We start from the raw sequence: 17,805 nt of genomic DNA on the forward strand, positions 1-17,805 counted from the left end.
ACTACTGGAACTAATTTTCTCCCTTTGTGAAGACCCAGTAACACCTGCCTTTACCCTGGAGGACAGTAGGAGGCCCCAAGAAGTACTAGAAAGGAAACATCTATCGTAAACCTCAGGAAACCATATAAATGCTCTATTATTATTTACCAGTAATATACAACATTGTGTACGTTTCAATTTGGACAATAATGAAGTTCTACAATTTTCTTGCCGATTGAGAGAAAGAGGTAGTAAAAGAGCAATTTGACCCAAGCATCAATAATAGCACTTAAGAAACTTTTCTTATCTAACTTTTACTATTCTATTTCATTAGCAAAAGATCTTGTAATGATTATTGCAACAGCAGACTTTAGCATCCTTATAAAATTCCAGAGGATATAACATTTGCAAAACATGTTAAAATACTATTAATATCCAGTTATTTAAAAGTAGGCTAAAATGAACAGCTCAGAAAATGCTTTCAATGCGCTTGTGTTTTTCCTTATAAGCATTTATTAACATTTCATGTCCCTTGTTTAATGTCCTTCTCTCCATTATTAAATCATAAACATGTATTTTTTTCAAATGTAGAACTTACAAACCCCAGAAAACACAACTCATATTCTAATCTGAGACACACTGCATTAAAAGTTAAATGCTGGGGTCGGCGCTATGGTGCAGTAGGTTAATCCTCTGCCTGAGGTGCCGGCATCCTATATGGGCACCAGTTCTAGTCCCAGATGCTCTTCTTCCGATCCAGCTCTATGCTGTGACCTCGGAAAGCACTAGAAGATGGCCCAAGTCCCTGGGTCCCTGCACCCACATGGGAGACCAGGAAGAAGCTCCTGGCTCCTGGCTTAGGATCAGCACAGCTCTGGCTGCTGCAGCCATTTGGGGAGTGAACCAATGGAAGGAAGACTTTTCTCTCTGTCTCTCCCTCTCACTGTCTGTAACTCTACCTCTCAAATAAATAAAATCTTTTTTAAAAAAGTTAAATGCTATCACAGAGGTGATTGCAGAATGCTCTAATGATTATAGAAACTAATGGAATGGATTTTGTCTCTCCACCTGGACAACTGCATGGGCAGATTCTGTCTGAGGTAATACTAGAGAATTTTGGAGTCTACTGAAGGCTTGCAACTTTCAAGTGAAGGCTTGGACAATAAATTATGATGAATTTTCATCACTTTTAGCTTCAGCACAATGGCAACTATGCACCCCCTTCCCTCAGTTCTGTGGCAGGCAGCTGTGCAATGCTCATGACACGTCTTACCCATAGCTTCCAAGAGTCAAGGTAGGCAAAAAAGATTCTGTCCTCCAAATACTGCAGATCCATAATCTAATACTGGTTCTGATCACAGAGGTACAGACAGGTGCCATTTTACATCTCCTCTTGCTTTGGCTGAACTGCCTTTCAAATGGGCCTGTTTCCTTCTATTCATTTTTCTTTTTCACCATTTGGAAGTTAGACATTGAAGGCCATGATGTTAAAAAGCAACTACAGGGGCCAGTGTTGCAGTGCCAGCATCCCATATGGGCACCGGTTTGAGTCCCGGCTGCTGCACTTCCGATCCAGCTCTCTGCTCTGGCCTGGGAAAGCAGTAGAAGATGGTCCAGGTTCTTGGGCCCCTGCACCCACGTAGGAGACCTGGAAGAAGCTCCCGGCTCCTGGCTTCAGATCGCCTCAGCTCTGGCTGTTGTGGCCACTTGGGGAGTGGAACAGCAGATGGAAGACCTCTCTCTGCCTCTCCATAACTCTGCCTTTCAAATAAATAAATAAATCTTTAAAAAAAAAAAGGCAACTATAAATATACAGGGAAATTTAGAAAGTCACTGTGCATGTGCAGGGAGAAAACATAGGCTCCCCGTAAGAAGACACTGAGTTTAAGTATCAAGCTATCCTCAGTAGCTTACAACAATCAGAAAAACAAAATAATAATAGAAAAGAAAACCCTGGAGAACAGGGAGAATCTGATTTTTGGATTCAAATACACAGTTTAAAAAAATTTTTTATAAAATACAACAGCTAAAATGAAAAACATCACTGGAGGGACTGGAAGGCAGATTTGAACAGGCAAAATACAGTTCATTAGGGAAACAAATTCAGGATTCCAGATTAAGGTGGACATAGGTCTGGTCCTATGATGTAGCAATATTTGTCTGCCAGGGCTGCAGAAGGGGAATGATTTCATAATTGAAAAATCAAAGAGGAACTTGACTAGAAGCCTGTGTTACATTGCTTTACATATACTTTAGGAGTTAGCCCCTCAAGGAGTCTTGCTAGTATTTCTGTCCCTACTAGGAAGGCTCGTAATATACTTTATGGTGCTGCCACCTGGTTTGGCAGGTGGTCTGCACAGGGGCAAGATTCAACATGCAGTTATTATGGTTTGCTGTTACACAAAGGGGCAGAGGATATATGGAGAGATAATGGCCCAAATCTCTCAAATTTTGATGAAAGGTATGAATAAAAACATCCAAGAAGCTCAAGGAACTTCAAGTTGGATGACGCCAAGGAGACTGACACTCTGACACATGATGAAACTGCATAAGGCCAAAAACAAGGGGGGATTTTTGAGAGCAGCAAGAGAAGTGACTTACAACCTATCAGGGATTCTCAATAAGACTACTAACAGATTTCTTGGGGCTGGCAAGATTTCTTGTGGTATAGCAGGTAGGGCCACTGCCTGCAGTGATGGCATCCCATATGGGTGCTGGTTCAACTCCCAGCTGCTCCACTTCTGATCCAACTTTCTGCTATGGCCTGGGAAAGCAGTAGACATGGCCCTAGTCTTTGGGCCCCTGTGCCCATGTAGGAGACCTGGAGGAAACTGCTGACTCCTGGCTTTGGATTGGCGCAGTTCTAGCCGTTGCAGCCATCTAGGGAGTGAACCAGTATATGGAAGACCTCTCTCTCTCTACCTCTGCCTCTCTGTAACTCTGCCTTTCAAATAAATACATCTTTTAAAAAATTATTAAATTTCTCACTAGAAACACTTGAAGCTAGAAGGCAGTAAGGTAGATATATTCAAAGTATCAAAATATCAGGTAAGAAATCTTGTATCTGGTAAAACAGTCAAAAGTGAGGAACAGGAGTGGGTACTATGGCACACTGAGATATTACTTGATACCATTGCATCTGATATTGAAATGCTGATTTGAATTCTGTCTACTTCATTTCCAATCCAGCTTCTTTCTAACAAGTCTGGGAAGGATGCAGATGATGGCCCAAATACTTGGGTTCCTACCCAATGTGAGACCTGTATGGAGTTTCAGGCTCCTGGCCTTGTCCTGGCCCAACCTCAGCTGTTATGGCATTTAGGGATTGAACCAGCAGAGGAAGATTTCTCTCTCTCTCTCTCTGCCTTTCAAATAAATAAATATATCTCAAAAAAGAAATATGAGGAAGAAATTATGACATTTTTAGAAGAACAAAGGTTAAGGGATTTCATTACCGTTAAATCCGCCTTGGAAGGAGTGGTACTAGCAGTCAAATTAAAATGAAAGGACAACAGAAAGTAACTCAAACCCATATGAAGAATTAAAGGTTTTAGTAATGGTAAATTCATAGATAATTATAAAAGATAGTATAGGCTGAGTATCTCTTATCTGAAATCCTTGGGGCCACAAGTATTTCAAATTTCAGATTTCTTAAAATTTGAGAGTATTTGCTTATATACAATGAGATATTCTGAGGATGGGACCCATGTCTAAACACAAAATTAATTTGTTTCACGTACCTCATACACACAGCATGAGGGTAGTTTTTAAATTATATTTTTAGGCTAAACAGAGTGAGCACCCATCCACTGGTTCACTCCTGAAACACCTGCAATGGCAGGGGCTGGACCAGGGCTGGAGGTGGGAGACAGGAATGCAACCCAGGTCTTTCATATGGATGACAGGAACTCAATTACTTGAGTCATCACATGTCTACCAGGTTCTGCATTGTCAGGAAGCTGAGTCAGGAGCTAGAGCTGGGAATCAAACCCAGATACTCTAATGTTGGATGCTGAAGTATTTGTTGCTAGGCTAAATGTCTGCTCCTATGAATATAATTTTACATAATATTTTAAGTAATTTTTTAAATAAAAGTTCCATGGCGTGGAATTTTGCACTTGTGGTATTACTGCAAGTTCTCATGTTTTGGGTTTTGGAATTTTGGATTAGGGATGCTTAGCCCATAGTGCAATGATAGTGTGCAAATCCACTTTTGGTTTTCTACATAATTTAAGAGAAAAACATATTTAAAAAATTGTTAGCCAAAGAGCTAGATCTTAACCCAAGATAATAAAGTCTGATTTAGTAAATAAGTGAAATCAATTATTAGCCTCAAGGCTGCTATTCTGTTAACTTTGGCTTTGAATTCCACATTTTGTCTTCTACATAAAGAGATTATTACTTTGTGTTTCTGAACATAGAAGTGCCAGAGAAATTATGTGGTTTCATCTCTAACAGGAAGAATTAGCATCTGCTACTCACCTACTATGTGCTCAGTTCCTATGTGGAAAAACTATGGCTTTGAAAAGTTCAGTTATTTTCTCACCATCACACAACTAGAAATGGGTAAGGCTAGGAAGAGGTAGGGTCAGGTCTGAGTATAAATTCTATGCTCTTTCTGTAGCTTTAAGCAGCAAATGATTTGTCTACCACTTCATATACTAAGCATAACAATTCTTTTGTGCGGAGGGCTTTCATTAGGTTCAGGTGATACGATCAATGTAAGAGAACTCTAAAGTATAAATGTTCTACATATAATGAAAGATAATATGATCATTCATTCCTTCTGTCTGTGTAAACTGCCCAACTCTGAACTTAATTTTGAAGTAGTCAAGGTAGATGAACAAGGTTTAAAACTAATAGGGTAGAGGGGCCAGCACTGTGTCGTAGTGGGTAAGGCCACCGTCTGCAGTGCTGGCATACCATATGGGTCCCAGTTCGAGATCCAGCTCTCTGCTATGGCCTGGGAAAGCAATAGAAGATGGCCCAAGTCCTTGGACCCCTGCACCCACAGGGGTGACCTGAAAGAAGGTCCTGGCTCCCAGCTTCAGATTTAATTTGAGAAGGTTTAGATTTACAAAAAAAGTTGCAAACATAGCACAGAGAGTTCCCGTATATTTGAAGACATATGGGTTATTATTTTAAATTAATAAGTGTGAATTATGTTATCTAACTAAGGACAGAGGATAAACATTTCCAAAGAAGATATATATATATATATATATATATATGATGAGAACCAAAGTAGTATAGGATATGATACATTCAGTACAAGATCAGAAGTATAATGACTTTTATTATCTTTAGAAAATACAGTGTTCTAAAATAAAAACAATTTAATTCTGTTTTAAACAGATTTACGAGTGCAAAAGCATGACAGCACATAGAAGGAGGCTGAGCATGAATAAGTTCAGAATGTGTCCTATTTTAAAGACAACCAAATAAAATGGCAAATGCTGAGACCATTTTATGTTAAATCCCAAATATTTAATTCCCCCAAAATACCAACTGAAGCTCAAAATAAATCACCAAATCAAACAAAAGGTAGTCAAAACAGTTTAAAAGAACATAAACAAAACATTAAACACAAATGAAATACTTATGAAGAAAAAAAGAAACCAATAAAAACCTGTGGTGTGGTGGGTAGGATGACAGTATTCTCAGCAGGGACTGGCAGGACAGGGATCACAGGGACAGTGGGAGAAGAGGGAGGAACAGCTTCTGTTGGCTAAAAATCATCAATGACAAAAAATCAGGAAAGACACCAAAATAAAAGGAAAACATATAACAGAAAGTTGTGTCATAAATTATAATTTTTAGAAATGACTATGAAACAAGTACATTAAAATAATACCTTAAGTAATGAGAAAACACACTCTAGAAATTACTTTAGAAATAACAATACCATCACCAATAATTTTAATGATTCTGTAGTTAAAATGATTGAGTATTCCTTGGATGTTTAAGTGAAAATAAGAAAATATAATCAATCACACTATTTCTCTCCTAGTAGGTAACACTTGTTTATAGAACATAATATTTTCCCAACATTCAGAATATGTATATGACTGACTTCTTTGCATTCAAAAACAGAAAAGTAATATTAAGAGCCCTTTAGCAGACAATGAGGAGTTATAAATCCACAAAGGCTCAAAGTACTTCAAAATTGAACTTATAGTAGTTTTAAACAATCTGTGTTAATAACTCCTTCTATCAAGAATAATACCTTGCCCAAACCAGCCTATACCATCATTAATTCAAATAAAATTCAATAACTTTCTATCATGTGTCAGACATATTCTGGCATATACGACAAACAAAAGTATATAGAGAACTCTGGTAAAACAATGTAAACTAAGAGGTTTTGACATTTGTTCAGTTATTCTATTTCGCTTGATTTAATTATTTTAAGAACACAGAACAAGTGCTTTGTAACATGACCCGATTTCTTTTTTTTTTAACTTTTATTTAATGAATATAAATTTCCAAAGTACAGCTTATGGGTTACAATGGCTTCCCCCCTATAACGTCCCTCCCACCCGCAATCCTCCCCTTTCCCACTCCCTCTCCCCTTCCATTCACATCAAGATTCATTTTCGATTCTCTTTATATACAGAAGATCAGTTTAGCATACATTAAGTAAAGATTTCAACAGTTTGCTCCCACACAGAAACATAAAATGAAAAATACTGTTTGAGTACTAGTTATAGCATTAAATCTCAATGTACAGCACACTAAGGACAAAGATCCCAACAACATGACCCAATTTCTAAAAGCTGGATTGATTCATAAATATTTGCTGCACAAATGACATATAAATAAGAAACACTAAAATCAAAAGAGGACAAAGTGCAATAGCAGAGGCTTACAAAATTAAGAACAAATTGCTAAACTTGAAACTATGCTTAGTCTCACTGATAAATACAAAATAAAATTATAATAATGACCATTTTGCCTACCAAATTAGTCAACCAAACTTTGTTAAAAAGGTATGGAGTGTCGGGGCCAGTGCTATGGTGTAGCGGGTAAAGCCACCATCTGCAGTGCTGGCATCCCATATGGATGCTGGTTCTAGTCAGCTGCTCCACTTCCGACCCAACTCTCTGCTATGGCCTGGAAGATGGTTCAAGTCCTTGGGCCCCTGCACCCACATGGGAGACCCAGAAGAAGCTCCTGGCTTCAGATCAGTGCAGCTCCTGCTGTTGCCATCAACTGGGGAGTGAACCAGTGGATGGAAAACTTCCCTCTCTCTGCCCACTCCCCTTCCCCCCACCTCTGCCTCTCTGTAACTGACTTCAAATTAAATAAATCATAAAAAAAAGATACAGAATGTCTTCAACAGTGGCAATGAAACAACTATCTACATGCAAAAGAATGAAGCTGTGTTCCTATACCTTACATTATATGTAAAAAATAACTTGAAAAATGGATCAACAACCTAAATTAAATATCTAAAACCATAAAACTCTTTGAAGGAAATAAATGCACAGTAAGACTCCCATAACCTTGGATTAGGAACTGGATTCTTAGATATGATACCAAACCTATAAGTGACAAAAGACAAAAAAAACACAAATCTTTTAGCCTAAGAATTAAAACCTTTGGTGCATCAAAGGGTATATCAAGAAAGCTGAGAAGAAAACCTACAGAATGAGAGGAAACATTCATAAATCAAACATCTGATAAGGGTTTAATATCCAGACTATACAAGGAACTTCTATAATCAGCAACAAAAAGACAAAAAAACCTAATTACAATGTGGGCAGAGAACTTTAACAGACATCTCTGTGAGAAGGTGTCCAAGATGCTCAAAGGCTAGGTGTGTGGCCTGGTGGTTAAGCTGCTGGCTGGGATGTCTGCATCCCATATCAGGGTGCCTGCATTTGAGCCCCGGCTCTGCTACCAATGAAGCTTCCTGACAATGTACACCCTGAGAAGCAGCAGGTTTTTGGCTCAATTTGTTGGGCCTCTGCTATCCACATGAGAGATCTGGGAGGAAATTTTGGTTCCTGACTTCAGCCTGGCCCAGGGCTAGCGATTGTAGGCATTTGGGGAGTAAATCAGTGATCAGCTGTGCTCTCTCTCTGTGCCCCCTTACACCACAAAATAAAAGGAGAGACAGAAGGGGGCAGGGGGTAGAGACTCAAATCATTAATCATTAGAAAAGTACAACCCAAATATATGAGATATCATTTCATACTTTTTAGGAAAATTTAACAAAACAACAGAGTAAAAAGTGGTGGCAAGGATGTGAAGAAACCAAACTCTTGTACAATGCTGGTAAGAATGTAAAATGTACAGCTTCTGTGGAAAATACTCTGGTGGTTCCTCAAAAACCTAAACAAAAGAATTACCACATGACCCAGTATGGTTCTACTCCCAGGTTTGCAAGGGTACTTGTGAAGTAAGCTTATTATGGTACAAAAAGCTTTTTAAATACATGCAAAGTTTGTTCATAATGTGTATTTACCATCAATTTTTTGAAGACTTCCTCATATATACCCTAAAAAATTGATTAAAAAAACCTCAGCTATGTCAATGTTTATTACAGCATTGTTCACAACAGCCAAAAGGTGGAAACAAATAGGTAAATGGATAAACCAAATACACATATGATGAATATTATTTAGCCTTCAAAAAGACTGCAGTTCTGATACCAGCTGGAAGACAGATAAACCTCAAGAGCATGAAGTGAAATGAGATACAAATGGCCAAGTATTGTATAATCTCACCTAAATGTAAGTTTTGTGTTATAAATTTAACCCTCCTTGTCGCTCCCCCTCTTTGTGGAGGAACGACACAGGACCCTGCGCTGTTCTTTCTGTCTGCTCGGCCCTCCCCGGGTATGCTGCTGGTTCTTCCCGGGTTGGCTACTGTCCCTTCCACCTCCGTGGAAGGGCGGTTCCCCCTGGCCACTTTCCCCACTTCCGCAGGGGAGTGGCACACCGCCGGCCGGCTCTCTCGGGGGCTGCACAGGCGTTCCCTCAGATGTTCCCCTTAGATGTTCCTGGTGCATGCCGTCTCTCTCCTCCTTTATAGTCCTCCTCTGCCAATCCCAACTCGGCTGCCCACACGCCGAGTACACTGCTCTCCTCCAATCAGGAGCAAGTCCTACAGTTTATTGGCTGAACTGGAGGCAGCTGTGCAGAAGCTGTTTTCTTCTCTCCCAGCACCATATTGTGGGAGAGCAGATGCATAGAATAAGTCTTAATTCCAGTAACTTAGTCTAGTCTGGGTTGCTCCCCACAGATCCCCCTTTCTTTTTATTTTTTGGCGTTGATACGCGCCTGTCTTCGGTGTCCCGCGGCACACACTCTGCTCTACTTGCTAGAGTTGCCACAGGTTCTTACAAGTCCTATCAATCAGGCAAACCGAATCCGGGTCCTCTCTTCGCCATGTTGTGAGGAGGTTTTTAGGCGCTGATGCGTGCCTGTGTTCGGTGACCTGCGGCTCATACTCTGGTCGAGCCGCCTGCTGGTGCTTACCGCCTTACTAATCAGGCAGACCGAATCCAAGCCTTCTCATTGCGGTATTGTGGGGAGACTATTGATGTTGATAACGTGCCTGTCTTCGGTGACCTGCGGCGCATAAGCTGCTAGCCGCCCGCAGGTGCTCATCGCCTCACTAATCAGGCAGACCGAATCCAAGCTCTCTCATTGCTGTGTTGTGGGGAGGCCTTTCTATTTCTCTATTTCTCTATCTCCGGGCATTCCTATTTCTCCCATTTTACTTCTATCTTCCAGCATTCCTATTTCTCTCATTTTACTTCTAAACTTCTGTTTCTCTTATCCCTGCGGCTTCCCGGCGCCCGTCCCGAGGCTGCTTCTCGGCGGCTTTCCGGCTCTGAGCCGCTTCAGCCCGCGCCTCTCTCATCTGCGCGGCTTTGCACTAGCCCAGCATTCCCTATCTACTTGAGCCCCGCACGCTCTGTCTGCGCGCGGCAGCCTCCGCGAGTCACACAGCGTGGCTTACGTCTCCGCCACTAGCATTCAATCTAAGTTCCCCGGGCTAACCTGGCGAATTCAACCCAGCTCACGTCTCCGCCCCACGGTTTGGCTTCCCGTCCTCTGCTCCCCGGGCTAATCAGACGGATCCCAACCTGGCTTACGTTTCCGCTTCTGGTTTCAACTTTTCGCCCCCTATTCCTGGGCTAACTTGAGAATCCCAAAGTGGCTTTCGTCTCCGCCTTGCCGTCTCTCTCCTCCTTTATAGTCCTCTTCCACCAATCCCAACTCTGCTACCCACACGCCGAGTACGCTGCTCTCCTCCAATCAGGAGTAAGTCCTACTCTCTAAAAATTATTAATTTTGACTTATTTGAAAGACTAGGTGGTCGTGGGAAAAGATGAGGGAAGGAGAAGAACCGAGACAAAGAGGGGAAGGAAAGGGAGAGGGTGAAGGATTGAGGGGGTGGGGAGAGGGAGAAAGATCAGCCTGCAACAGCCAGAGACCAGCAAATCTATCCAGGTTTTCCTGTGGTTGGCAAGACCCAAGACCTTAGCCATCATTTGCTGTCTCCCAGGGTGTGTCTGAGTAGGAATCTGGAATTGGAAGTAGAGCTGGGATACTAACTCAGGTACTCAGATACAGGATGCAGGAGTCCCAGATGGTGTCTTAACCACTGTGCCAAATGCTTGCCTCAATGAATACATAATTTAAATACATAAATGCAGAATGAGAGATGGGAAATCTATTGATCTCTTACCACCACATTTTTTAGAAAATAAACTGAAAATGTGTTTCACATTAACATTTTAAAACACTACAAATCTCAATTATGTTATAAAAACATTGGAGTTGAAAAAGCTAGGAATTTGATTCAACTCTTACTTTACCACTGAGAATCAGCTGCAAATGAAGGTTATCTAAGCTGCAGAGCATTAGGAAAAGACTTGCTGGGATTCCTGTTACCAGGATATCTTATTTCCTGTAGAAGGAGATTTTAAGTCACCAGATTTTAATTTTTTCCCTTTTATCTCTTTCCTTCCTAGGATGAAAAAGTTCTGGAGGAAAGTGGTGATAGTTGCATAATACTGTGAATATACTTAAATGTCACTGAAACATATACTTAAAACTGGTTGAAATAGGAAATTTTCTGTTATGTATATTTTACCACACTATAAAAAACACGCTATGAATAAAGCCTTTGTAGGTCTGGCTTGGAGATCCAATCACATTTATATATTGTTCCTACAGAAAAAAACAAACTCACAATATGAGTCTAAAATTAGTAACTTAGAGGCCAGCACTGTGGCATATCCGGTAAAGCCACCTCCTATGGTGCTGGTATCCCATATGGGTGCTGGCTCTTCTACTTCTGATCCAGGTCACTGTTAATGTGCCTGGGAAAGCAGCAGAAGATAGTCCAAATACTGGCTTCTCTACACACACTGTGGGAGACCTGGAAGAAGCTCCTGGCTCTGGGGTTCAGTCTGGCCTAGCCTTGGCTGTTGCAGCCATTTGGGGAAGTGAACCAATGGATCCCTCTCCTCTCTCTAACTCTGCCTTTCAAATAAATAAATAAATCTTAAAAACAAAAAATCAGTAACATAAATGGTAACCAAAAGGTTGTGGCTCTTTGATTTATGATAAAGTATGAGAAAAGCATGCTTTGAAAGATTTATTGCTGGTTCTACTGGATAGATTTACGGAAAATTACATGAAAATTGCTCTCTTCCTCACATCACACATAAAATAAATTTCAGATGGTATGCCTACATAATTTACAAAAGTAAACAAAATAAAGTTTTTAAAAAATGGTATGGTAAAATATTGCCATAACTTTGGTATGGGTGACAATCTCTTGAACAGCGAAGTGTACGGTGTTGAAACTTAAGCTGGTGTCTTGCTGTACACTGTTGAACCTCAAGCAGGGTGAAGAGAACACCAGTACATAGGGAGTAGAGGGGAAGAAGCATCATGAGCAGGGTGAGGAGGGTATCTGTATGGGCAGAGCCGTGGCAGCAGCCTGGTATATGCTGTTGGAACCTAAGTGAAAGGCAGGCTATGTGGCAGCAGCAGTACGGAATGAAGACTTGGGGACCTTGGAGTAAAAGATTTGTTGGAAATTTAACAGTAGGAATGTGTCTAGGATGGCAATGATGATGGGGACTTACTTATGTAAGAGGGATTTTGATGTAATAAGTATACACATATATAAAGGCAAATGGGAGCAAAGATCCAAAGATCCTTGAGTTGGAAAAAGGAATTGCACAAGGAGGTTTTAAAAGATTCATGGAAAGATGGGATTAAAAAATAACGTAAAATTTCCATAAACATTTTGAAGCCCCTCTTAAAATAGGGAAAGGGAGAAAATCAGCATGAGACCTATGGTGTTGGATATGGAATTGGAGGTATTGTTGTGAACACACAGTTTTCAATGTACTTGGATATATACAGATATAGAAATATAGAAGTGTGTGTGTGTATGTATATTTGTTCCCTGGTTCTGCCCATGAAAAGGAACTAGAAACAGTTAACACTCATCAGAATGAATATATATAGCACCTGCATCCAAACTAATAAATACTCAGTATTCAATTAAAAAAAAAAGTCCTGGATAAATGGCAGCTCAACCACTGTAATGAGTGTAGACATCTCACTGTGCCAGGAAGTGAAGTGCTTGAAGAATGATGAGGAGAATGACCAAGGACGCAGAAGTCAGCTTGAAGGGCTGCCACTGGGCAGATTTGTAGCATCTGAGACTCAAATAATGGTAATAGTGGTATAAAACATTGATAAATAGGAATATAGGAGTCCATTCTGATATAAATAAATAGGAGAGAAAACATTTCCTTTCAACAGAATGGCAACTAAAAATATAGAAGGAATGATAGAATTGCAAATTTATCATTTGGCAACTATCACAGAAATAACTCATTCAAAAAATGGCAATAGATGTTCAAAGATCCTCCTGCTGCTGAGTGAAACTTTTATTTCTTTCCAGTGGAATAAACATGCGAAAATTTATTTTACAAAATGGGAGTAATTCCTGTTGCACTTCATGAAAATGGAGTTAAGTGGAAAGGACCAAAAAAGGGGGAGGGGTGACATTCAAGTCATGGACTTCATGACCTATCTCACAGAACTGATTCAATCCAACATTCTGCTCTATCTTTAAGCTTATTGAAGATTACGTTTACTTAACAACTAATGAAAGAACTGCCAACTATGACATCACATAGTAACTATCACTGCTTGCCAATCAGAGGTTGCCAGCTCCTACAAGCACAGAACACAAAATAACTTGTATAGATAGATCTCTCAGTTCTAATAAAACTCCCAACCTTTTCTCTGTTCTCCATACATGGCAGAGGCCACACTATTCAGTGTATATGAGACCCTGGTTGCAATCCTAGTTTTTATTTCCCAATAAAAATCCCTTTATTAGAGATTTGCCTCTATATTTTTGTTTCTTTGACAAATGTTTGAATAAGGTGGATAAACACACACACACACACACACACACAAAATATCCCATCAAAACACTTATTCATTACCATGGAGATACCAAGGAGATACCATTTTAATTGATCAACATTAATATCACCAGTAATGGGATAGATTAAAACCTTGTTCCACACAAGATGTAATAAGAACACACCACTTTTCTGATACTCCTATCAATAACATGTAATTTAAATCCAATTATTAAACTCAGACACATCCAAACTGAGTGATATACAATACAATAACTGACCATAGTCATCAAAAGTGTTATAGTCAGGAAAGTCTAAAAAATTTTAACTTCACTTTTATTTAATAAAATAGCTTGAGGAAAAATTTGATATAAAAACCTGTACATGTTATATATACAATGTGATGAGTTTGGACACATGTGTATACTCCTGAAGACATTATCTCAATCTACGTAATAAACATATCCATCACCTCTAAAAGTTTCTTTATGCCTTATTGTTTTTGTTTTGTTCTGGTTGTTGTAAGACTATATAACAATAGCGGTAAATTTATTTTTATAATAAACTATAAATTCTTTAATGTTTACATTTAAAGCCCACTGCAACCTTTTGTCTCTGAGCTTCTTCCAGTATCTATCTTCTTTAGATCAGAATCTGAATACTATTTAAACAAATTTTTTTTTTTTTTTTTGACAGGCAGAGTGGACAGTGAGAGAAAGGTCTTCCTTTGCCGTTGGTTCACCCTCCAATGGCTGCCGCGGCCGGCATGCTGCGGCCGGCACACCATGCTGATCCGATGGCAGGAGCCAGGTACTTATCCTGGTCTCCCATGGGGTGCAGGGCCCAAGGACTTGGGCCATCCTCCACTGCACTCCCTGGCCACAGCAGAGAGCTGGCCTGGAAGAGGGGCAACCGGGACAGAATCCGGCGCCCCTACCGGGACTAGAACCCGGTGTGCCGGCGCCGCAGGCGGAGGATTAGCCTAGTGAGCCATGGCGCCGGCCTAAATAAATCTCTAAATCAACTCAGATCATCTTAACCCATCCCACTCTCAATAAGGCACTGAGCAAGTACTATGTAGAAGACCATTTGCCTCTTCCTTAAGGCAAATACTGAAAAAACAAATAATATAGCCACACACGTAATTTCCATTCCACAAATGATAAGCAATTCTAGTAACAAAAAATTTTAGGCCAGTGAAATAATTCATTAAGTTCACTTAAAAATACAGTTCTAAACAAATAATAATTAAATGAAGGTTGACTGACAAGGAACAAAATTGATTATCAGAACTGAAAGAGTAAAATTAAAAGGTAAGAGGATCCCTTAAGCACAGGATTGGGAGCATGGCAAAATTCTGGGGAATTGTTTAAAGAGATTCCAAATTGGAAAATGTCAAGCTTAAGATTCTAATATAAAAAGGAAGGCAGCAATATACAGCAACCATTTGGGTTACTGCAGAAAAGGAATAGCATTTTAAATGTAAAGAGTCTTATATAACCCTTTCACTAATTAGACAATTAGGTCTATTATGCCACCATCCTTGTCCTGCTCCATTTGCATCACTCAATAAGATTAGCTCCAAAGAGTTTTTTTGTTGTTGTTTTTTAAAAATCTTGACCATGTGACGAGCAACCCTCTCAGTTGTTTCTATCCATAGCAACACCATGGAATCATTAGTCTCTGAGGCTGCCTTCAGAGACTTGTTTCCATGACAACAGAGGCTATAATATTAACACCAGCTCAAGGAACACTGCAAAAAATGTAAATTTCTGTAAAATAACTGGACAGATTGTACATATTTTAAAAGAAAAGATCAGTTTCAAATTCATGACTGAAAAATATTTAAAATGATTTGTTTTTAAGGATTCTTATTTTTCCTTATAGCTTTGTTTTACATCTAGTTTAAGATTTAAAATTATGAAACCAGCATTTAAACACAAGAGATCTTCATAAAATTGGCACATCAGGTACAGCCACGCATATCCACATTTATGACCACATACTATTCTCCCTTCTATTCATTTATCAGTAAATGTATATTGAGTGAGCCTACTACCTTTACTAAATCCTTTTCTGTTTAAAATAGCTAAATTGGTTTAATTATGTATGTATGAATCCTAACTGATATAGGAAGATAGAAGAGACAACCAGGAAGCTATGGTGGTACTCTGGCTGAGGCAATTAGTGGCTTATGCTGATTACGGTGGTTAATTGGGAAAATGGACATCAGTAGTCAAATCAAGATAGAGTTTTGAACATAGAGCTGGTATATTCTGAAGTCTGAGAAATTAGAAGTGATTGATTATTAACAATAATACCCACAACAGCCACTAAGAGTATCTCTTTTATCAGTTTTACCCAGGCATAAAAGATTTGCAAGGCTATCTAAAAACATTAAGAATTTTTTTCCTCACTAAACTATTTTTAGAATCATTTCAAAACACAAGATGAAACTCCAAATAACTAAAACCTTACTACTGGGTAACAATACCTGTATATTACATTAACAGGTCACATGAGCAGCTATACTGAGCTTAGAATATACATAAATGTTCAATCAGGTCTTGAAGTATTATTATATTTTCAAGGAAAGCAAGACGTATGAATTGGCAAATCTTCCAGTGTCAGAATCTTAGATGACAAGGAAAAGTACGCTCATGACACTGTTGGGTCAGTAAAAACTGTATTTTGTTCTTATAAGGCATAATTAATATTCTTAATACACGTTCTTTGATCCTTTAAGATCTACTATGCTATAATGAGGCATGTTTCTCTGATTAAACATCAAAGTAGCTAATTAAGAGTAAGAGAGAAACCAGAGGGAAAAAAACCCTGCAAATCTTGAATGTGCAAAGATAAAATATAGCACAGATTGATAAAAACTATGCTTGGGAGGAGTCTAGCATGTTCAAAAAGGTTGTTTTTTTGTGGCTGAAATAATTTATTTCATTCAGATGTCCTTTTGCCACTCTCACTGCAAGCAGCTAACTTCAATATAAACCAGTGTATTAAAAAAACTATATTTGAACCAAATGAGTTATATTTGTGCCATAATTATTATCTCAGAAGCAAATATCTACCCATCATCCATCCATCCATCCATCCATCCATCCATCCATCTATCATTATTTGACAGATGGGGAAGAAAGTGAGCCTCTCCCTTCCATCTGGTGGTTCACTCCACAAATGCCCACATTATCTGGGGCTGAGTCAGGAGTTCGGAATTTCATCCAAGTCTCCCATGTGGGTGGCATGGCCCCAACTACTTGAGCCATCACCTGATGCCTCTCAATGTGCACATTAGTAGGAGGCTGGAATTAGGAGTTGGGAGCTGGGCATCAAACCCAGGCACTTCAATGTGGGACGTGGGAGTCTTAAACCAGCACTTTAACTGCTAGGCCAAACGCTGGCCTCTACTGTAGGCTACTATTCTTTAAATCTAAAACCTAATATAAAAATAGAGGACTGAAAATGTTACCCAAATAACAGTGTGAGGAATTACAAAAATATAGCAAAAAATGTTTTTTAAAAATTGCTAAGCAAAACTTTAATAAGAATTTAAGCTTTTCATAAGACGTAAGAATATATCCTTGCAAATTTTTCATAGCGTTTTGAATTACTTCTGAAATATACATTATCTTACAAACTGCTACAACGTAGATGCACACATTTTCTTAAAAGATTTATGTATGTATTTACTTACTTACGGGGAGTGGGGATGGGGGAGAGATACTGATCTTGAAACACTGGTTCATTCCCAAAATGGTTGCAACAACTGAGCCCAGGTCAGGCCAAAGCCAGGAACCCAGAACTCCATCCTACAAGGTGGCAGGCGCCCAAAAACTCATGTAATGTTCTGCTAGCTTCCTAGACACATTAGCACAAAGCCGACTGGAAGTGGACAGCCGGGACTTGAAGCAGCATTCTACCATGGCATGCTAGTGTCACAAGTGGTGGTTTGCATATTTTTAAGCCATATTTCTACATTAAAATGGCTTGGGTAATTTATGGTGGCTAATTCATATTCAGAAAATTAAACTTCCTCATAGTCATCATCAGATTAAGTGAAAATAAATAATTGAATAATGTTTGATTATTCAGTCAGTAAATATTTATCAAGTGTATTTTCCAAGCTAGACTCACAAAAGCCCACACCTTGTAGTGCCAGCACTTGTGAAGTTTAGCGTTTAGCAGCTGACACTGAACAAAAGCATTTATCAATTAACTATTGAATTACAGTTGCAATAAGCAGTATGAAATAAAAATCTTGTGAAAGGAAACACTGCTTTAAAATAAATAAAGGGCAAAAAATGAAGGCTGTAGTTCCTGTCTAATCCTTATGGGTATATGGGTCAGTAATATTTCAGTACAGTCATTAACACACTGCTTTAAGCTTGTTGAATATG

The 17,805-nt window shown here is 39.2% G+C and overlaps 1 protein-coding gene across 46 annotated transcripts in view; it reads right to left on the bottom strand.

The window, feature by feature from the left end:
- Nucleotides 1-17,805, bottom strand: part of DLG1 (discs large MAGUK scaffold protein 1) — a 249,880-nt gene that overhangs the window by 117,064 nt on the left and 115,011 nt on the right. For 33 of the 46 annotated variants that reach the window (XR_016233173.1, XR_016233172.1, XR_016233171.1 and 30 more), the window contains one exon: nucleotides 5,609-5,707. The exons of the other annotated variants lie outside the window; for them this stretch is intronic. Coding sequence is in view for 28 of the 33 variants with exons in the window: in XM_070072340.2 (XP_069928441.1) it covers nucleotides 5,609-5,707 (99 nt within the window). In the remaining 5 variants the exon portion in view is untranslated. The remainder of the gene's footprint in view (nucleotides 1-5,608; nucleotides 5,708-17,805) is intronic. 46 annotated transcript variants of the gene reach the window in all.

Source organism: Oryctolagus cuniculus, chromosome 4, assembly GCF_051225735.1.
Source record: "Oryctolagus cuniculus isolate XC-2025 breed Fujian yellow rabbit chromosome 4, ASM5122573v1, whole genome shotgun sequence".
NCBI classification, from domain to species: Eukaryota; Metazoa; Chordata; class Mammalia; order Lagomorpha; family Leporidae; genus Oryctolagus; species Oryctolagus cuniculus.